This window comes from Chrysoperla carnea, chromosome 1, assembly GCF_905475395.1.
Source record: "Chrysoperla carnea chromosome 1, inChrCarn1.1, whole genome shotgun sequence".
NCBI classification, from domain to species: Eukaryota; Metazoa; Arthropoda; class Insecta; order Neuroptera; family Chrysopidae; genus Chrysoperla; species Chrysoperla carnea.
In genome coordinates, this window is record NC_058337.1 from 31,541,565 (window position 1) to 31,563,913 (window position 22,349).

Consider the following 22,349-nt stretch of genomic DNA (forward strand, 5'->3'; position numbering starts at 1 on the left):
GGATAGAAACATATTATCGCTTGAAGACTAAAATATTAAATAGAAACTCGAATATTCGTGGTTATTTTTCTCAGATTACTTTTATACCATGTATATATGAAATATATATAGTATATTAAGTTTGATTCCAAGTTTGTAACGCTTAAAAATATTGATGATATGAACAAAATTTTGGTATAGGTGTTGATAAAATCATCTAATTAGTCCATTTGCGGTTGTCTGTCTATCTGTCTGTCTATCTGTCTGTCTGTCCGAAAAGAGATATCAAGCTGAAATTTTTATAGCGTGCTGAGGATGTAAAAAGTGAGATCGAGTTCGTAAATGAGCAATATAGGTCAATCGGGTCTTGGGTCCGTCGGACCCATCTTGTAAACCGTTAGAGATAGAACAAAATTTTAAATGTAAAAAATTTTCTATATAAAAAATAAACCAATTTTTTTTAAAATATTTTTTCGTAAACATCACTGTTTACCCGTGAGAGTACAAATTATATAATGTGTATATATGGGTATATCATGTATATGTGTGTGACATGTATGTATGCGTTATATGACAGAGTAATCAACACTGTCTATACATGGTATTTCAACAATTGACTCAGTTAATTGTTTGTTTTTACTTGTTTAAATATAAAATTAAGAGAGCCACGGGCAATAATTAACATTTAAAATAAATTAATTAATAATTTTCTGCTTAATAATAGTAACTTCTAGGGGGCCTACACAGATTTTTGTAGCATGAGTATTAATTAAAAAACCTCTAACGTTGCCTATTATTTTTCGTCTTTTGTTAAAAATAATTATCTTTTTATTATGGAAGCGCCGCGCTGTAATATATAAAAAATTTTAACTTTTTCCAAACTTCCTCATTTATCTTCTATCAGATTACTTCAAAAATACAAAATAAGCCAATGATTTTCAAACTATTTATAGAATTTTTTGAACGTTAACCTGAAAAGATTTCGATTAAAACAGCTTTCAAATAAGAAAAACACACCAACACCTTAATCTATAATCTATAGAAAGACGTGATAGTTAAGCCTTAAGTACAAGGAAGAAAGGTATTATAACGATAGTATGGCAATTACGCGATATAATTTTTAAGTTTACTTTTTACCAAAATTTATAGAAAATTTTTAGCACCGCTTAAGCAATGCGTTTGAACAATAAAATAGCCGCTCATATACTTTTCTAAATACCCTATTGATAATAAAGCCATTTATTAACACATAAAACCTGTTGGTTTAAAAAAATGCTAATTTCTTAATCATCCAGCGAATTAAAACAAATTTTGTAGCCTAACACAAAATCATTAAAAATGTAGTTAAATTGTCCATTATTAAATCAGGTTATGTTTTAAGTTAGTAGAACTGTTGAATAAAACAATTCAATTTTGGTATGTAGTTCATGCTATATTAAATCATTTATCATATTTTTAAATCAATTCTTCAACCTACCAAAATATTTATATTTCAGGGCCACCCAAATCGAATTATAACAAAGACTTTTATTCTTTTTTTATTAAAGGCAGAAACTTTTTGAATATTCCAAACTCTCACACCCAAATTTCAAGAAGCCATGGAAAGATATAAAATACCAATTATGTCACACCTAATTTAATATAAAACTAGGTTACTTATTTTAGACATTGCATTAATATTTTGGGAAGTGATAAAATTTACTCATATTGTGACGTTTTGATGACCTTGGCATCAAAAGTCAGAATGATGTTCCAAATGCAAACGTGTCTTAGTCATGTGTCATAGTTCAAAAATTCGCACATTTGAAATTAAAACTTTGAATATGTCTTAATTTACTCGCAATGAGCGGGAATGTTATTTGGAATCTTTGTTTTTTTAGCCTCGTTTACATTGTCAATTTGCTGTTATATTGTATGAAATAAACGCGGTTATTAAATCAACTTACCATTAATGGTCAAACACCAGAAACATACGAGGAAAAACTTGTAAATCCACATTTTATAATCGATACCGTAATCCATTTTAATCGATATACAAACTAACAAAACGTTCTCACACTCAAACTCAAACTACACTCAAATTCTTTTTCTTCCACAAAAAATTCACCTCTCACTAACACTAAAACTACAGAGGTTTGTGCTTTCACCACTAATTGTAATCACTAATATACAATACACAAATATCACTAAAAAATTAAAGACCATTTAACCACTTCTTGTAAATATAATAAACTATTATTTTTCATTTTGTGTTGTGCAGAACTGAAATTTTATATTATTACGTCATACTCGAATTATTTTTTTTCAAAACGGATTTGTTATAATTTGATATTAATTTGTATGTAATGCGCTATGACGTCATATATTTTGTTTTCTTTACCTGTGTCGTTCTAAGCACAACAGAACACACGGTGCGCGGCAAGTTGGCTTGTCGACACGGTTTATACTAAAGAATAATTTTATATTCCATGTATTTACAAAGTCAGTTACTTGACTTTAAACATACATTCAAGTTTTTAATAATAATTGAAGAAAAAAAACTCAGTGGCGTATAAATCTTAATTTCATTGTTTACTGTTTATAAGTGAGATCGTGTTCGCAGAAATAAGCGACATTTCGATCGTTCTATTCGTTTTCCATTCGGAAGATTGATAATAAATGACGAGTTTATTGTTATATAGTTTTTCGATTTTCTTGTTTCGATACCATTTTATACAAAGCATAAATGTATAAGGAATATATTAAGTTTATTATAAATATTGATGCCAACAAAATTTTGGTACAGGTGTTCATATAAAAAACTAATTTTCCCATTTCCGATTTCCCGCCTTTATGTCACAAAGATAAATAAAAACCGAAAAGAGATATCGAAAGGAAATTTTTATAACTTATTCAGATCGTAAAAAGGAACTTTGATGTCGTATGGTTCGACATAGGTCAATTAGATAAATTCAGGGTAGGACTCATTTAGTAAAACTTGAGATCGAACAAAAGTTTAAAGGCGAAAGACATTCCTTCTAAAAAAATTAATAGCTTTTGTTAGAAACATTTTTTTGAATATATCATTGTATTCTCTCGAGGACGCAAATTAAGGAATAATTTAAGTTTCAATTTTCTTCAAACCGTAAAATTTAGAAAGCTGGGAATTTGTAGGTTGCTCCAATTGACGACTTCATTGATTCTATTTCCATACCAAACAAACCAGATAATATTAGGAGACCCAGAAATTCGATATTCGAGAGATAGAAATTTTGTTGTTTAAAAATTCAGAGCCAACTGAAAAAGTTTTAAAACTTTTTTTAAAATCATTTTTTAAATTTATTTTTAAAAAGACTAATAAAAAAACTGATATTCAACACTGTATTATACGCAGGGTATTTCAACAATTAACTTAATTGGTTATTTTCAGGTGTTTGATCTGCCGTACATGTAAAAACAGTGTAATAGGGTATTATCGTTAGGCAAAAATAAATCATGAAATTTGAAAAAAGTTAAAATTTATGTAAAAATATACTTAAATATTCTGATTTCGAGTCATAAAAGCACTTTTTTCTTTAAAAAAATAAATAATCATATTTTTTAAACTGTATATCACGTGACCTAAAACGCGGTAAGAAGCCCTGCTGTGATGCCATAGCGGTATGAGTTAGTTCAGTGTAGACAGTTGGGTATAATATATACATAGATAAGTATTTATATTCATATTATAATCAGATGTCTATGAATATATCTGTCAAAATTATTTGTGTTATTTCGTATAGTGATACCCATATTACGTCATCAAATTGGATGCCCGCGTTTTTGACAGTTTCAAAAACGGTTTAAAATTTAATTTAAGTTTTTGGCAAGAAAGCGTATGTATTTTTCGAAATAAATTTTTGGTCTCTTTTTATTAGCAAAATCAACATTTTGAAGTACTTTTTCAAAAATAGTGGAATACCCTTTTGTAAAATTTGTTTGAATGTCATTTTTATTAATGACTCTGTATAATCATGTGCAACTGGCGAAAGAGGTCGACTTCTATAAATTCGAAACTCACGATTCGATTAAAATCTGATTTTTCTGTATTACCAAACTTTTCTGTTATAACCTTTGAAATATAGACAATTTAAATCATAGTTTTAATATTAGGTACCACAGTAGGACTATACTGCACAGTAATTTCTACGAAAGGCCACAAAAGTAATTTCTACTAAAGGTCAAAGTTTATCATATGCAAAAATACAAACAATATACAATAAAGGTGAGTTTTATAGAAAACTGTTTTTGTTTCAGGAAATATATACCACTATAAGCGAAGTGCATTGTCATGAAATGAACTAATTTCCTTTCTGGAAAATGAATGGTAAAATAAGGATTGTGTAATTTCAATAAAGATAAAATATATCAGATAGAAAAAAAAATTCAAACATAAAAAATAATCCTTATCTTAGAAGAAATAACTATGAGATTTCAAATTAAAGCAAAACTAAAAAGTTCCTAGAAACGTATTTGAAAGTCCTTCGTCTATTATAAAAATTTCGTGTCACAGTTCATTTTTACTGCAATATTATTGTAAAACATATATTTTAGACTGAATCACCACAATTTCGAACTTACTTAAGGATAGTATTTATAAAAAATCAATAGTATATTAAAATTTATGTTTTTTTGTGTACAACACTGACTTTCTTATTACCTTATTTAAGACACCGTAGTACACAAGAAAAGAAAGTAGTTTGTTGATATTTGAACCAATCATCAATAGTCTTAAGTCATCTCCCACCAAAAGACCAGACAACGGCTTAAGTATTCTTATATGAAACAACTACATACAAACGTTTAGCTGTGTTTGTCTATTTCATGACACGGTATACATTTATTCTATATGCTGTATGTATATGACTTTTAAAGGCCAGCAGTCGTCAAAATATTGACCGAGAGACAAATTTAACTAAAATCAAGCAATAATAATAGAACTGAAACAAAATCAATTGTTTAAATAATCCTAAGGTGTTCTTGGAAAATATTTTTGTTATTTAAATCATTCTAATAATTCTAATAATTTCTAATAATTTGCAAAAATTTATAAGTACTCGGAAATTTTAATGAACTTACCGGTAAAAATTCTAAGACACTTGCTTGACGTGAAAGCTCCAACTTTTTCATGGAACCCACCCAAAAATGGGGAAAACTACCCTAAAATAACGGTTTTATGTTCTATACATGCTAGAAAGATATCCATACATCCTCTTAGGCCACCATGGGAGCCAAGGGGAACCCCCTCCCTTCCCGCGAGCAAAACGAGCATATTTTTTCAAAACGCAATTGAAATATTCTGCTCATTTATGAGTATTTGAGTTATCGTGATCACGGAGAGGCGGATGGACAGCCAGACGGGCGGGTGGGCGTAAATAGATTAATTCAGAGATTCTATGAGCACCTGTACAGAAATTTTGTTCGTTATATCATTATTTCTAAGCATTACAAACATGGGACTCACATTAGTACTTCTCGATTTATATAGGGTATACAAATTAGACATGAGCGTGCTGTATTTAAGCTATAAAAAGTCGGTAGAAAACGAAAAATGAGTAGATTTCAGATGCGCCCTTAATTAAGACACTCGTGTTTGAGCCCTTCTTACAAATTAAGCTGGTGATTTTATATTGTTTCGAATAATTTTTTTTTTAATTCGGCAAATATTACGTAGATAAAAATATGGACATTGATTCAAAAAATTTGTTTCGTGTGTAAAAGATATACAAATGACATGATAATTACAATCAGATATCAAACAAAATTATTTCGATTTTAATACAAAAAAAAAATGTTTAAGAAGCCCTGATGTACAGTTATATTATTATTTTTTGTACTTTAATTACTAATATAAAAGATATACATTTATTTATTTGTTATATGTAATTCACCTTGAAATCACCAACCAAGTTGAATTCTAATTAACATCTTGATACTAAGTCCGGTTGGATCACATTAATGTTACACTTCATTTTAATTTTATAAACGGATAGTAAGTATATTCACTTGATCTCTAAGACTATTTTAACGCTAAGTTTAATATTGACGAACAAATTTACGTTCAGAATTGTACGAAAAAAATTCAAACTTTAGAATCTACCTAATCTAATCAAGCGGCACTACCGCCCGGGGTGGGCTTTGGCCTCCTCGACAACTGACCTCCAAACGATTCTGTCCTGTGGGTAGGAGCACCAACCGGTTATTTTTATAGTTTGGAGATCAGTGCAGACATTTTCAATCCATCTCATCTTTGGTCAAGATACTTGGTGTGGTAGTGGAGAAGGGCAGTCAAGAGTGTTGCGGAAAGCCCATTTTCTTGACGGATTCCTTTATTGATGATGAATGACGCTCATCTGGCTGTAGACTTTACTTGAGCTTTTCTTTGGCATCTTGACTGAACTGAAGGTTTCTCAGTTTTCTCGGCATGCCTAGGTCTTTCAGTGCTTCTTCAAGTTTTTATCTTCGCACATTGTCAAATACCTGCTTGAAGTCGACAAATAGGATGTGGAGATCTATGTCATGTTCGTTGCATTTTTCCATTATGTGGCGTATTACAAATATTTGGTCAGGTGTGTCTTTACTTTGTATAAACGCACATTGATATTCTAGAAATTTTCGTTTCAGATATTTCCTTTACTCGCTCATTTAATATCAGTACTTTATATACAGTGTTTAGCAGCACGATATACATCTATGGTTGTTGCAATTAGTCTTATCACCCTTCATGAGTATTGGGCACAACACTTCAGTTGTCCAGTTTTCTGGCATTTTCTCTTTTTCCCAGATAGTGCTTATGATTTCCAACATTTTTGTTTCAACTGTATCTCCTTCATATTTCAGTTATTCGACAGTTATGTTGTTATCACCAGGTGCTCTGTTGTTTTTCATCTTCATTATTCACTTCCGTATTTCACCGTGTTGGTATATTTGTATTATCATCTCATTACCTGTTCTTCGTTCGTTCGATTAGTGCATTCCTTTGGACTTCATTCAGTAATTCTTTGAAATGTTGTGCTCATCTCTTCAATACTTCTTCGCTCGTTATAATGTCAGCATTTGTGTTTCTGCGTGCATTGATTTTTGGTTAGAATTTATGTGTCAATTAAATTTGCGGCTGCCTTTACCCAGACTTGGTACTTGCATGAACAGTCTACGTATGGCAGAGTTTAGAATCTAGCACTTGAACGCAAATTTCTCCATGAGTATTACCGAAAAATAACATGGTGACATCTTATAGTAAACTTTATTTAAACAATTTTGCTTATTATACAAATTTAACTTTTCCCTATATTAGTCGAGAAATTTTTCGAATAAAAAATGCGACCTTCTTCGATATTGTTGAGCCCGATTGAAAAACTTCAAAAGCCTTTTCGTCTTAGAATTTCGAAAGGCATATATAGTTTTGTTTTTTCTCGTGATTTTGTCCTTAGAAATTTTTGTCGAAATCTAGATGTACTCTCGATTAAAAGCAAGCGCTGATTAATATTCATTCATATTTAATTGTCTCCATTAACTGAACCAGTTGGTTTCGGTTTTTAATATTTAATTTTGTAGACGTTGTAACAGACTCTAATAATTATAACTTATTGTAGAGGAATGAAACCACAGCAAAAATTATCAAATTAAAACTTGATGTAAATCTTCAATAAGTAGTGAAATCAATAAAAAATCCGTCTTATGAAGAAATCAATTGCCATTTATTTTTAATCTTTATTGAGTAATACGAACTTTTTAATACTAGGTATTTTTTGGAATTTCCAACCGATTATTCATTTATTAATTTTCTGAAAGAAATTTATCACCTTTTGCCTGAAAATCGAAATAAATTAAGTACCTACCTATAATATGTGATATTGAAGAAATTAACATCTCGTAAAAAATACATGTGCGAATGAATGCAGAAAAATATGCGTGTATGTGGAATATTAGGATAACAGATCTTACCTAGTATTTGTTATGTAGTGAATCTGCTAAAAGTACCCTAAAATAATAATATAATATATCATAATAATATAATATAATATAATATACCCTAAAAATAATTAGTATATTCACCCTTATTTATAGGGAAATTTCATCATAGTCACTGCATAACATAATTTCATACAAACATAATAGTTATGTTTTTTTTCAACTGGTTGGTGACAATTTTGCCTCCAAAATCCCACCTACATCCTAAAACAAAAAAACAACGATCTCACCTTTTTTAATTAATTATTATCTGAACTTCGTAGTGAAGACACATATAAAATTATTACTAAAACTGTTTCAATCGAGTAGAATTATTCAAATTGTTTCAATCGAGTAGCATTTTAAATTGTTTTCAATTAATTGTATTTCGATTTTGTACTTCTGGATAAAAACCTAGAACAAATAAATTATCATTAAACAAATTCGTCTTTTATTATTCAAAAATACGAAATTACCTGTGGAAGATACGTCCAACACGTGGGCTTCAATTAGGAGTTTGTCATCCAGGAATTGGAGAATATTAAATTAAAACTCCAATTGTATGATGGTTTTCGGCATGTGTTAACTCCAACAGATTGAACACTCAACGTTTTACAGGTAAACATAACCTACAATTTTATCCAATATAGTGAAAATTTAATTGTAATTACTCCACTAATACGAACGCACCTAAAAGTTTCGCCAACACAGGAACGGATTGGACATTCATCCAAATCGACGTCGAATTATACAAACGATAAATTCCATGTTCATCGTACACATATGTATTTGACATTTGAGTTTCTAAAATTTAACTAACAACTGTCAATAAGTAAAGTCAGACTCAGATAAATTGAACCATATGTGAATTAAACGGATAGTACCGTACCCAAATTTGAACATTTAATCGACGTCGTTTGGACTCGTGTCTAACTCGTTCAGCCTGCATGAACCCAGGTTTATCAACAGCAAAGCTTGCTAGTCAACCAGCCTCAAAGGACCTCTGGGAGATTGGGTGTCCCATACAAATTTCCACATTTAACACCCTCACACGTGACGGACCCCAAAACTCGAACACCAGTTCACCAATAATTGGGAACCAGGGCAACTACATAGCAAATAGTAGCAGAGCGTAGTTCTATTGTAAATTAAAACTTGATAAAATTTTTTTTGATAGTACACTCATTTAGAAAAAAAAAAAAAAATTTTTTTTTAACGATTATCATCCTTAACTCAAAATCATCAAATTTTTTTTATTATTAATTCTACAACTTTAAACTTCCTATTGGAATTTGATTTGCAACCATAAACAATTGCAAAACGTACCCTTTAACTAGGATATTATATAATTTTTGAGTACTATTGTTCCACAACAATTAACGCTACTGTATTCATTTAAAATTTTTTTTCTCTATATAAAATTTCTAACAAATCACAATAGAACGTCAATTCGTCTCAAAATAGGTTCAATTGAATAGTGAAAAGTATAACATTCACTATTCACGAAACAAACAGTTTCTAGGTGTCAAAAAAAAAACTAGCCATCACTTCTTCTCAAACTCATCTTTTTATTTATTCACTTTATCCTGTACACATACAAACTTATTCTACTCGTATTTCTGCTGGTTTTCTTCGTTTTACAGGACAAATTGCATTTCAAATTCATTATCAAGATACCAACTGCTATTCATCTGAAATCGAAAACAAACACCATTAGTATAGACAATAAAACGATAGCTATACAACTCAAATCAGTATTTAACAACAATTGAAGATGCAATCTAACAACAACAACGGCGCCATTCCCCGCACCGTGCCACCATCGTTCCTACATAATGCCAGCGGATATGGAGCAGCAGCAGTAGCTTCATCTCCACGTCTACCTACAACACCATCAACTGTAAGACACCAGGTACCCTTTAACCAAATCCTTTACAATATACACCCGGACGGTAGATTGTCACCAATCAGAACACGAGCTCTTAGTTTCAATCCAACCCCTCCCCCATCTTCAGGTCTCACACTTGGACCACGACCTTCGGCACCAATTATTGACAACCAGGCGCAAAACTTATTCAACCCACCTGCTTATAACACAAGTTTTTATAACGCTGGTACTACACAGCCGCCACAAAATAATAATTTTAACATTTCTGGTCATAATTTAACTAACCCAAATTTAAATATTAATCATGACTCGAATGCTCAAAATTTTAATAACTTTAACCTTCCCAATTTCAATAATCAACAAAGCATTTCAAATAACAACGTGCCGAATCTCGTGGCTCCCAACCAAAGGACCGCTCACAGGGACAGTCTAACACAATTATTGGCCATCCATAATCAACTTCTATTGGATACTCAAAAACAAATTAAGAACCTATCGGGTCCCAACTTCAAACCAGATATGACCCAATTGTGCCAAAATCTACCAAGAGCAGACGGCGATAACCCATCCATCTTCATAGATTTCCTAATAAAAGTGGAGAATATTGTTAATTTGAACATTATGCCACTACCTAAACTCATTAAAGGATTAGTTACACAAACGGAGGGTGAATTACAACTATGGCTATCTAGACTAGCAACCCCCACTAACACCTGGGACCACATTAAAAGTGAACTTCTGATAAAATTCTTGTCCCCCACCCAAATGTCAAGGATTCAACTAGAAAAAATCTTCAGGTACCAAAACTCCAATGAATCTCTCAAGCAATTCACTTACGATTTGGAGATCACCGCTAAGGTCCTAAACCTTCACGACGAAACGCGCATCGTGACGCACATCCTTGACAGTGCAAATTCCGAATACCTACCATTGTTAGCAACCATCTTCCCCCAACCTACGACATTCGAACAATTATACCAAATTGCCAAACGCGCTGATGAAAATGCAAATCGACTAAAGAATGCGATCTCGCGAGAAAATCCAAAACATAGTTGACAATTGAAGGAATCTCGAAGCAATTCCGATAATTCACCTCAACAGCGGAAATTATTTGCTTCCCTTTCCCACAAGTGCGAATTCAAATACCAAAACGCTATACCGTTTATCGAATTGGATATCTTAGAGCATAAATATCGGTCAATGATTGACACTGGTTCAACTTACAACATTATTCGTTCCGATTTGGCTTTACTTCTGAAACATAAAAAACATAAGATTAATAAAATATTCAAAAAAATTGCCATCGCAAATAATACCAACATCACCATAGACAAATCAATTACCTTAATTATCAAAATTCAGAAGTACACCTGGAAAGCAACCTTTCTCATCGTCAAAAATCTTCCCTGTCAACTTATACTTGGCAACGATTTCCTTCATAGTGTGAAAGCCAATTTAAATTTCCAACGAAAATGCCTTATAATCGAAAACTTAAACTTAACTACACCTATCATTTTCGAACAAAACGAACAATTCAACTTACTTCTTGAGAATTCAGCAAAGCTACGGCCATCTGATACCCAACATTTGGAAAATTTAAAAAACAATTACTGTGACGTCTTAACCAATAAAACGGGCACCGCTACTAATCACACAATGAAAATACTCCTGAAGGACAGATCACCGATTTACAAACATCCATATACATTGGTACCTCCAAAAGCAGCCATCCTGAACAATATTGTAGACGATCTATTAAACCAGGGTATCATTGAGCGATGTACCAGTTCATGGGCAAGTCCTACATTTCTTGTCAAAAAGCGAGATGGATCTTACCGCATTGTCCACGATTATCGAGAGGTAAATAAAAAAATACTCTTCGATCCATATCCTAGTAGTCAAATTCAAGACTGTTTTAACTCCCTCCATGGAGCAAAGATATTTTCATCGATCGATCTCGTCAATAGCTTCCACCAGGTAAAACTCGATAAAAATTCTAGAAACATAACAGCTTTCGTCACACCCAATGGCCAATACAGGTATTTGAAAGCTCCGCAAGGTCTCGCCAATAGCAGCCAAGCTTTGAATAGAGTTATGCTCGACATATTTGGAGATCTAAAATATAAATATTGCGTTCCTTACGCCGACGACCTCCTTATATATTCGAACTCCATTGAAGAACATTTCAAACATCTATCCGAAGTCCTAAGAAGATTAAAAGAAAATGGTTTAACAGCAAAACCTGAGAAATGTCGATTCTTCATGACCAGATTAAAATACCTAGGTTTAATCATTGATGAAAACGGTCTATCCATCGACACCTCCAAAGTACAAGCGATTAACGACTTACCACCACCTAAAAATCTAAAACAACTTCGTATGGTACTTGGAATTTTTGGTTATTATATGAAATTCATAGATAATTATTCCGAAATCTGTCATCCGTTAAATAAACTTCGTCAGAAAAACGTAAAATACGAATTCAAACAAATACATCTGGACGCTTTCAACAAACTAAAAACAAAACTTACATCGGCTCCCATACTAAAATTTCCTGATTTCACCAAGCCATTTATCATCAGATGCGACGCAAGTGACCATTGTATAGCGGGCGTACTGTTACAACGCGTCAATGACGTACTACACCCAATTGCATATACTTCCAGGAAACTTTCACCAGCTGAATGTAAAACTCATATTTACGAGAAGGAAGCACTGAGTTTAATTTCTACGATTAACAAATTTCAAGATTATTTACACAACGGAAAATTCACCATCCAGACCGATAATAATGCACTAACTTATCTATTCAAAAACTGTAAAAACACTGGTAAACTCGCACGTTGGCAACTCACTCTATCAAATTTCGAATTCGAGGTTGAACATATAAATGGCACTATAAACAATTTAGCCGACGCTCTTTCTAGGCTATACTCAGAAGTTGACCCCATAGAACAACCCAACCATCCTATCACTACACATCTTTACGACGACGTAACCCCGGAGGACAAGCTCTTACTTTTGCAACAGTATCCTCCTATCTTCCCTAATATTCGAGTAGCACAGTCAAATGACCCTGAGTGCAAAACCATCATACTCCGATTGCGTAACGGAGTGGATGATGTCAATAATTTTACACTCTACCATGGCATTCTGTGTAAGAAAACAGGGAGATATAAAAAACGACGTATCTACGTTCCCGAGGCTCTACGTCAAGCCATACTACACTATTTCCACGATGGCCTCCTAGCATCCCACCAAGGTGTCGTAAAGGCGTATTCAAATATCTCCAGACGCTTTTATTGGAAGAATCTATATAAAGACGTAGCTAATTACGTCAAATCTTGTGACGTTTGTCTTCGACATAAAATTCCACCTAAACCAAAACCTAACATGGAAGCAAAAAACCCGAACTACGTCTATGAAGCCCTTCATATTGACATTCTTGGCCCTCTTCCCATCACTAAAAACAGAAATAGATACCTGCTGGTAGCTGTAGATAGTTACAGCCGGTTTCTACAAACATTTCCTTTAAAAACTTGCAACTCAAGTTCGATTTGTACCGCTTTAGAAAGATCCTTCTTAACGTTCTCGGTACCATACATAGTTATTTCGGATAACGCAAGTTATTTCAAATCCACCTCTTACAAGGAATTTTGTTACAAGTGGGGGATCAGAGCTAGGTACCTGTCACCATACGCACCTTCAGGTAATAAATCAGAAGCAATGAACAAAATCCTCATTGCGAACATTAGCACACTTCTACAATCAGCATCCACAGGTCACATCACATGGGACGAATTCGTCGGATTCGCCACATTCGCTTATAACAATTCATTTTCACCTGTAGCCAATTCCACCCCAGCTTCAATTTTTTTTGGTCGAAATCTAACCTTCCCTCTTGATCATCTTTGGGAAATTCATAGAATTTTATCAATAAACAAAAGATTACCAAAACAAACAATCGAACTTTTCCTCAAAAAGTCATTGAAAAAGAGGAAAGATTATTTTAATCGAGGCAAGAAACCCCACGGATTCAATGTGAACGACCTGGTGATGTTGAAGAAAAAACAAATTTCTGTACATGGTACTTCAAGCAAAAAATTCCTCGCCAAATATCTTGGCCCATACACAATTGTGAATTTTAAAACTAAAAACACCGTAATATTAAAAAATATTACGACCGGAAAATGCTTGAAGTGCCATGCCATGTATCTAAAGAAGTACTATAGACGTGACAAACCTTAACCGGTGATTTTTTTTTTCTCTTCCATACAATCACCAAGATTCTTCCAATATTAGCTTCGGGTACCCTAACTTTAAGAGCATATCTTTTCACCCCACCTGAAGATGATAATTATTCCTCTGTGACGGATCCTCATCACTACACAGTAAGATTACTGCCTGAAAGATGAGAGGGGGGTACATGTTATGTAGTGAATCTGCTAAAAGTACCCTAAAATAATAATATAATATATCATAATAATATAATATAATATAATATACCCTAAAAATAATTAGTATATTCACCCTTATTTATAGGGAAATTTCATCATAGTCACTGCATAACATAATTTCATACAAACATAATAGTTATGTTTTTTTTCAACTGGTTGGTGACAATTTTGCCTCCAAAATCCCACCTACATCCTAAAACAAAAAAACAACGATCTCACCTTTTTTAATTAATTATTATCTGAACTTCGTAGTGAAGACACATATAAAATTATTACTAAAACTGTTTCAATCGAGTAGAATTATTCAAATTGTTTCAATCGAGTAGCATTTTAAATTGTTTTCAATTAATTGTATTTCGATTTTGTACTTCTGGATAAAAACCTAGAACAAATAAATTATCATTAAACAAATTCGTCTTTTATTATTCAAAAATACGAAATTACCTGTGGAAGATACGTCCAACACGTGGGCTTCAATTAGGAGTTTGTCATCCAGGAATTGGAGAATATTAAATTAAAACTCCAATTGTATGATGGTTTTCGGCATGTGTTAACTCCAACAGATTGAACACTCAACGTTTTACAGGTAAACATAACCTACAATTTTATCCAATATAGTGAAAATTTAATTGTAATTACTCCACTAATACGAACGCACCTAAAAGTTTCGCCAACACAGGAACGGATTGGACATTCATCCAAATCGACGTCGAATTATACAAACGATAAATTCCATGTTCATCGTACACATATGTATTTGACATTTGAGTTTCTAAAATTTAACTAACAACTGTCAATAAGTAAAGTCAGACTCAGATAAATTGAACCATATGTGAATTAAACGGATAGTACCGTACCCAAATTTGAACATTTAATCGACGTCGTTTGGACTCGTGTCTAACTCGTTCAGCCTGCATGAACCCAGGTTTATCAACAGCAAAGCTTGCTAGTCAACCAGCCTCAAAGGACCTCTGGGAGATTGGGTGTCCCATACAAATTTCCACATTTAACACCCTCACACGTGACGGACCCCAAAACTCGAACACCAGTTCACCAATAATTGGGAACCAGGGCAACTACATAGCATATTGTTGGATGGAAAAGTTTTGAGAAAGATAAATTGTACGAAAGTCTTCAAATTTTAGGCTGACATATGCTTGAAACTCGAAAAATAACTTTTATCGATAAAAATGCTTAAAGCAAAAAATGGTGGATATATAGGCACACATCTCACGCACGACATTAAACGTGACCTAGGTTTTCAAGCTCATTCTACTCCATAAATGGCAATCGATATTTGAACACTTTAAATTAGAAAGTTGTTATTGATTAAAAAAGTAATATTTTTTGTTCGAAACTTTTTTCCGCAAACCGTACAGTTTAAACAAAAGCAAATTGAAAAGTTTTTCCCTAAATTGTTTTTTCGTATCAAAATTGTTATTTTGTATAATTGTTCTTGCGAAATCTATGCACTCTTCGGAAAAAATTTTACAATTAATCCAATAAAAGTGGTGCGTTTTTCTATAAAAGCCAGTTTAGCTCAAATTGAATTAAAAAGCGCCCAAAAAGCTAGATTTTTGCAATCAATTACTGTCATATAATTCGATTTACAAAAAAAGTTTCAAACCAAATTTTTTGCGTATTTATAAAGAACAATATGTCTAATTTATAGCGTTCGTCTGATGTTTGTCAGTTATGAATCAGTGTGAGGTTTTAATTGAACCTCAAAACTTAGATCGAATTCGATGCCGGTATTAGATGTGCCACTTTGAAAATTATATTTTTCGAATTTTCCACGATTAAATTAATTTATTCAAGCATATGTTTTCTTAAAGACAGTTTGTATATTTTATGTAAAGTGCGTCAAATATTATTTTTGCCCGGAGCGGCCAAATAGCTAAATCGTTCCCTGGATATTACGCTGTATAAATGGTTCATGTATAAATAAATGGCTCATGTATAAATGGTCCATGTATAAATGGCTCATGTATAAATGTTCCTAACAAATCTAATTTTTAGTATTTTATCATTCCGGTAATAGTCGGAAAACATTTAAACTGCCTTGAAGAAAAATCAATGGTACTATTGAAAACAGTGTAGGAGTGACATCTACTAAGTTATATCGTACTACACAAACGTTGCATTCCATCAGAACTGTAAATTTGTATATAGTTATAATAAGATTAGATCATGGGTAGTATAAAATGTAGTTAGTTTATTTCATAGCAGATGGAACAAAATTGACTTTTTATTATAGAATCATTGTATAATGTAATAAAATTGAAAAGCTCTTTGAAAGCTTTGTATTTATGTATCGAATGTAGGTGTATCTATTACGTTTTTATTATATTTATAAAATGCTTTTAATATCGAAGAAGACTTTTATAGATTGAAGACACTCCTTGTTTTATAAAACAGGCTTGGCTTTTATGAAAATCGCGAAATATTATCTTCAACAAAACTAATAATTTTATTTTCCTGGAATATATTTCATGAAAGAAAATTTTTAGAAACAAATAAACATTTGAAAATTCTTTAATAAGGATGAGGATATCGTTGCCTTGCGATATATTAGTGTACTCTCACGACGTCATACGCTATCTTAAATTGGCCAGAGGAATCCTTCGAATATACAGATACGTGTATATTAGATGGACCATATCCCAGATATATGGTCCGAGATAAAAGTTAAAAAGAACTTACATTAAATAAATTTTAACGGTCATATTTTTTGTGAGGTTGCGTTTAATACTTTGTCTCGTTTTCACCAGTTTCTCGGAGTTATTAAGCTTTAGGTTTAATTTTTTCGTGTATAATGTAAAGAAGAAATGCTTTAAGGATGGGAGATTTTACTGCCTGTAGATTTTACTGCCAGCAGATTTTAACATTAGCAATAGTAACGGAGGGCGAGTCAATATGGGCGTCAGGCTCCTACTGGTTGGCGATATCCACAATACTTCTGGGAGATAGCCCTATTCAATATTGTAATATTAGTTATGCTAACAAAGATACTATCTATCTCTATACCATTCCAGCATTATAGTAAACGCCAGTCAATTATTACCGTGTAAAGATTAAATATCTGAGAGCGGTGACGTCTACTGTTTATAGTGCGCATTCCCACTCTACAGGTGAAAATTACTGATTTTTTAATCATTTTAAGACAATTTTTTAATATCTTTTTTTAAGTGTATAATTTCCCAGATAGTTTTGACGTTGCTAGCAGAGCGACAAATGCCATTTTTAAAATTAAACAAAACCAAACAATGTAGTTTTAGTTTAACAGAAAAAAGTAATGCTGTTTTACAAAAGCAAATCTCGGACTTACTTAATTTTAAGCTAACCGTTTTTATGGTCAAAATATAATTCAAATAAGTAAATTTATTTTTTAGAGCAGGCTCTAGATAGAGTTGAGTATGCAAAGATAAAGGATCGCATTTAGTCAGTTGATTCTTGTTCAAAAAAGCTTATAGATTAATATTCTGGATGTTACAAGAAACCATATTGATCCAATTTTTGTACATACCCCCCCTCCTTCACAGAAGTAGTCGAATATCAATTTTTCGAACCAAATTAAGCTACCCGAGCTTTTTTGAGTAACTTTACGTCAAAGGGGCTACTTGTAATTTTTTCTAAATCTCCTTGTTTTTGAGTTATTAACAGTTTAATGTTTGGAAAAAATCCAGAAAGGTGGAAATTTTCGACCTTTTCAAAATCTTAAAATCATCTTTGAACATCTGTTACAAAAGCATCAATTTTTTAACTTTTAACAATTAAACAAATTTAAACAATTAAAAATAAAGGAATATTTAGAATTTAAAAAAAATGTAATTACTCTTCGGAACTTAATAAAAGGTGTTCACAGATGGTTTTAAGATTTTGAGAAGCAAAAAAATATTTTTTTGCATTAATTTCTCGGGAAGCTCTATTTGGTTCGAAAAATTGGCATGACTGCTTCTGCGAAGGGGTGTACAAATATTGGACCAATTAGGTTTTTGGCAACATGCGGAATAAGTTCTGAACAAGAATCAATTAACAAAATGCGGTCAACTATTTGTTACACAATCAACTCTATCTAGCGCCTGCTCTATTATACCGTTGAATCTCATCGCTGGCAACATTATTTTAAAAAGGAATTTTCAGATACCACTCTCACCTACACTTCGCCTCTAAACTTTCTTCTTAACAAGCAGAAGAAATACAACGTTTAAAGTATTTACTAGTTCGTATATTCCCCAAAATCGGATATCGACTTGTTTACCGGTTAAAAATTTATGATCTAATGTAGAACATTTCACATGAAAAGAATTACAAAAGCAAGAAATAATGTATTCAAAAAGCATATTACCACCTCTGTGTTAATTAAATAGAACTCCTGTAGTTTACATGTTGTGATCAAACTATTCCCATTTCATTATCACGTAATTGAAATAAAAGAGTGCATCGAATTTTATATCATGGGTAATAAATTAGTAACTTTTACGGAAGAGCAACTCGAAAAATACCAGGTATTTTTTTAATATTATTAATTTATTACAAAATAAAAAAATTCATTGTTAAAAAAAAAAAAATTTCATAGGATTGCACGTATTTCACAAGGAAGGATATTTTAAGGTAAATTTATCAGGTGGATGTAAATTGAGCACTAAGATCGTAAATCAAGCATGGTTTAGTATTTATTTATTTATTTAAAGTCGCTTTTTAACAGCGAGGTCATTAACAACTACTATTTACAAAACATTAATTTGCTAAGGTTTAGGTTTGTTACGGCTTAGTTTAGTTCTATATTATTTTCCGCTTTTAATAAGTCTCAAGCGGGCATTTAAACTTGTTTTTTATAATTCCACTATATTTTTACTTTATAATTTCACTTAACAATGGCGGATATGGTATGATAGAACCTGTACTTTGTAGCGCTTTGTTAAAGTAAAACGAAAATACTCTATATTAACAAAATCATTAGCATCAGTATAATTGTGAAATTTACGAATTAAATGCTCAATTCAGATGACTCCTAATTTTATTTTAACAATAATTTATTTTAAGGGCGTTTAAACGTTACCGTGATGTAAATCCAGAAGTTGTACCAAAACAAATGACTGATAAGGAACCATATACAATTCGTGTACCTTTAGAAAGTATGGAAAAACTACCTGAGTTACATGAAAACCCGTTTCGTAAACGTATTTGTGAAGTATTTTCACGAAATGGTAGTGGTAATTTAACATTTGAAGATTTTCTTGATTTACTGTCAGCATTCAGTGAGAATGCGCCACGTGATGTTAAAGTGTTTTATGCTTTTAAAATATACGGTAAATATTTTAATATTATTTCTATTTATGCAACTTTATTTACGTTGAAATGAATATATTGCCTAAAATGTTTGCAATTGTAGCATGCCATGAGATTTTTTGCATCTCCTTACTTTTTGTAAGAATGTCACTGATATCGATAGTGTAACCTCTCACATTGCTGCTCAGAAACAAAAATAAAATACTTGTTTTTACAGATTTTGATAACGATGATTATATCGGCTCCTCGGATTTAGAACAAGCATTAAAATTAATCACAAAACAGGAATTAACACAAGAAGAACGTCAACAAATTGCTGAAAAGGTATTCGAAGAAAGTGATGTTGATGGAGATGGGAAACTCTCATTTATGGAGTTTGAACATGTTATAACTCGTGCTCCGGATTTCATATCAACATTTCACATTCGTATTTAAAATTCCATTTACTTAGTATGTAGTCTACAAACAGACCACTTTCTTTATCACAAAATTTACTCGCTTAATTTATTCAAAATATCCTCTATGACCTTTAATTCGATTCGAAGTTGACTTAAAAAATAGAATGCCCATATAATATATTTTTCATCGATTCGAAAAGTAATACAAGTAAAACGATAAAAGATGAAATTCTGTCTTTCTGAAAATCTGTGTAATCTTCAGCATAATATGCTTCATTATATGCAAAGTGCTTTTACTTATATGTTATACCACTTGCCCAAAAGCATTTCAAACAGAATATTTATAGTTTTATTGTTAAATTAAAAATCATTTATCATTGTATAAATTAATTAAAACTAATTAAAAATAAAAATATATTTAAGTAATATGTTATGATCTTTTTTTTGACGTCAAATATACAAATATTCAACAATGTTCACATTTGATGATTTATTATGGTATGTCATATTTTTTCTTTTATGTGTGTATATACAGGGTGTTTTAATATTTTAGAATTTCACGGTACGATTTAAGGTGTATATTTTCTAACACAACATAAAAAATTTAGTTTATTTAACCATACGCCCGAAAATAATTTCTATGTTCATATGAATTATTTTCTTTATTTTGTATTTAAAGAGTGCCAGGGCAATTTTGGATAAAAGGCTTGATTTTTTTAAATATGAAGTTGGACTAAGTATAAATAAATTGTGAAAATTTGAGAAGGTGTCGCCCGATTATTTAAATAAATATAAATAACTTCCAAAGTAGACATATTTATTTAAAATTGGTCCTATGGGAAAACGATAGATGATATGATATGTTTTCATAGATTTCTCCAAAACTTGTCGGTGGCAATTAAAAATTTAATTTAAATTAAAGTTAAAACCTTAATTTGATCAATGATTGGCCAATTATGTTATAACTGGACAATATAAGACGAAAAGTAAGAATTAAATTTTTCGATATCTGGAGTAATTTTCAAAATATTGAAAATTGAAAATTTTGTTTAATTATTTAGCTTTCGTTATTGTTGAAAACCAAGGCAGATTTCGAATTGTATTCTTATTTCATCGTCTATATTCATGAAGTTATAACAAAATTCATCATCAAAGTTGAAAAATCAGGTACAAATAATTTCAACCCTATGTCTAAAATTACCTTGGCGCTCATACCTACCTTAAGAACACCAAGAATAGTGCCATGCAATTCTGAAACATCCTATATAATATCGTTCATTGCTTACAATTATTTTTTAAGAAATATTTGACATTATGACATTGTGGTTATCAATTATTAAGAATAATAAATATGATGGGTGTGGACTATGATTTTATTATTAATTTATGCACATTGAAAAGGACCCACCAGAACATGTGTTCTTGATTTTATTAAAATTAAATAGTAAATTTTTAACGGTTTTATTTTATTATCTTCGTATTCTTTTATTTGTTTATATTGCAATCAAATTTTTCATCAAGTTAACCGTTTCTCATGAAACTTTGCTCACATATTTAATCACCATTATACGATATTTTATGTAGTAAATTTCATTTCATAATTTATTTTTTAATACCTCCATAATAGTAACGCACTCTTAAGGAAAATAGATAACATAAACTTGTCCTTTGGAGATTAGGCGCGGAAAATTTATACTACGACAGTCAAATTCTACATAAAAATCACAAAACGCGATGTAAAGCTGCTTTTTTGTTATGATATTTGGACATCTTAGGCAAGTGTGAAACTACCTTTTGCAAGCAAAAAAATATGTTCTCCAAATTTTCGGACTTTTTTCATTTTTTACCTATCACGTAGATAGCACAACGTTTTTTTAGATTTCCGATTTTTTTGCTTGCAAAACGTAATTTCACACTCTTCTAAGGGTCTTCTATTTTCCACCTTACGAGAAGCAGCGATGTTTACGAAATCTTGTTTCAAACAAGAGTTGCTTATTTTTTTATCAGAAACATTTTTTACATTTAAATTTTTGTTCTATCTCTAACATTTCTGTAAGCCATGAATATTTTTCAAGCATCATACCTCCTTAGCTCTTAGACCTACGGAGCAGTGTGCTGACTTCAATTGCTTCAAATTTAATATAATTTCAAAATGATAGTCAACTATTGTCAAAAGCTCATAGTTTTTGAATTGAACTACCAAAACTGAAAAAAGTCCGAAAATTTGGCAGTTTTCTACGAATAACACAGGACGCTCAACTTTTATTGGCTTGCAAAACGTAGTTCCATACTCACCTAAGGGGTCCAAATAACTAATAATTTTACTGACGTGTCACACTTGCGGTTTATTTCACTTATAGATAAAAA

The 22,349-nt window shown here is 31.6% G+C and overlaps 2 protein-coding genes and 2 long non-coding RNA genes across 6 annotated transcripts in view; 1 reads left to right on the plus strand and 3 right to left on the minus strand.

The window, feature by feature from the left end:
* LOC123305807 (tyrosine kinase receptor Cad96Ca) overlaps nucleotides 1–2,197 on the minus strand; it is a 192,468-nt gene extending 190,271 nt beyond the window's left edge. Inside the window, exon 1 of the mRNA XM_044887638.1 lies at nucleotides 1,926–2,197. Coding sequence (XP_044743573.1) covers nucleotides 1,926–2,001 — 76 coding nt within the window. The 5' untranslated portion in view covers nucleotides 2,002–2,197. The remainder of the gene's footprint in view (nucleotides 1–1,925) is intronic.
* Nucleotides 2,198–7,948: 5,751 nt separating this feature from the next.
* On the minus strand, nucleotides 7,949–9,054 carry LOC123305809. Its single transcript, XR_006536863.1, has 5 exons — nucleotides 8,638–9,054; nucleotides 8,424–8,576; nucleotides 8,256–8,361; nucleotides 8,053–8,172; nucleotides 7,949–7,978 (listed from the first exon to the last, which is right to left on the minus strand). It is a non-coding gene; the product is annotated as an uncharacterized LOC123305809 (long non-coding RNA).
* A 441-nt stretch (nucleotides 9,055–9,495) lies between these two features.
* Nucleotides 9,496–15,354, minus strand: LOC123305808. Of its 3 annotated transcripts, XR_006536861.1 has the most exons (7): nucleotides 14,951–15,354; nucleotides 14,737–14,889; nucleotides 14,569–14,674; nucleotides 14,366–14,485; nucleotides 14,079–14,291; nucleotides 11,060–11,089; nucleotides 9,496–9,638 (listed from the first exon to the last, which is right to left on the minus strand). It is a non-coding gene; the product is annotated as an uncharacterized LOC123305808 (long non-coding RNA). The 3 variants fall into 3 exon arrangements; XR_006536862.1 differs by lacking the exon at nucleotides 11,060–11,089; XR_006536860.1 differs by lacking the exon at nucleotides 9,496–9,638 and having other exon boundaries at nucleotides 9,694–11,089.
* A 3,373-nt stretch (nucleotides 15,355–18,727) lies between these two features.
* On the plus strand, nucleotides 18,728–20,146 carry LOC123305868 (calcium and integrin-binding family member 3). Its single transcript, XM_044887703.1, has 4 exons — nucleotides 18,728–18,800; nucleotides 18,872–18,906; nucleotides 19,339–19,604; nucleotides 19,802–20,146. The coding sequence occupies exons 1-4, from the start codon at nucleotides 18,750–18,752 to the stop codon at nucleotides 20,017–20,019; spliced, it is 570 nt and encodes a 189-aa protein (XP_044743638.1). The 5' UTR covers nucleotides 18,728–18,749; the 3' UTR covers nucleotides 20,020–20,146.
* The last annotated feature ends 2,203 nt before the right edge of the window (nucleotides 20,147–22,349 follow it).

Bases quoted from the DNA above. Each gene is read 5' to 3' on its own strand.
- LOC123305868 (XM_044887703.1), top strand. From the start codon at position 18,750: ATGGGTAATAAATTAGTAACTTTTACGGAAGAGCAACTCGAAAAATAC. The intron at 18,801-18,871 runs GTATTTTTTTAA...AAAATTTCATAG, and splicing joins AGCAACTCGAAAAATACCAG to GATTGCACGTATTTCACAAG. The intron at 19,605-19,801 runs GTAAATATTTTA...TTGTTTTTACAG, and splicing joins TTATGCTTTTAAAATATACG to ATTTTGATAACGATGATTAT.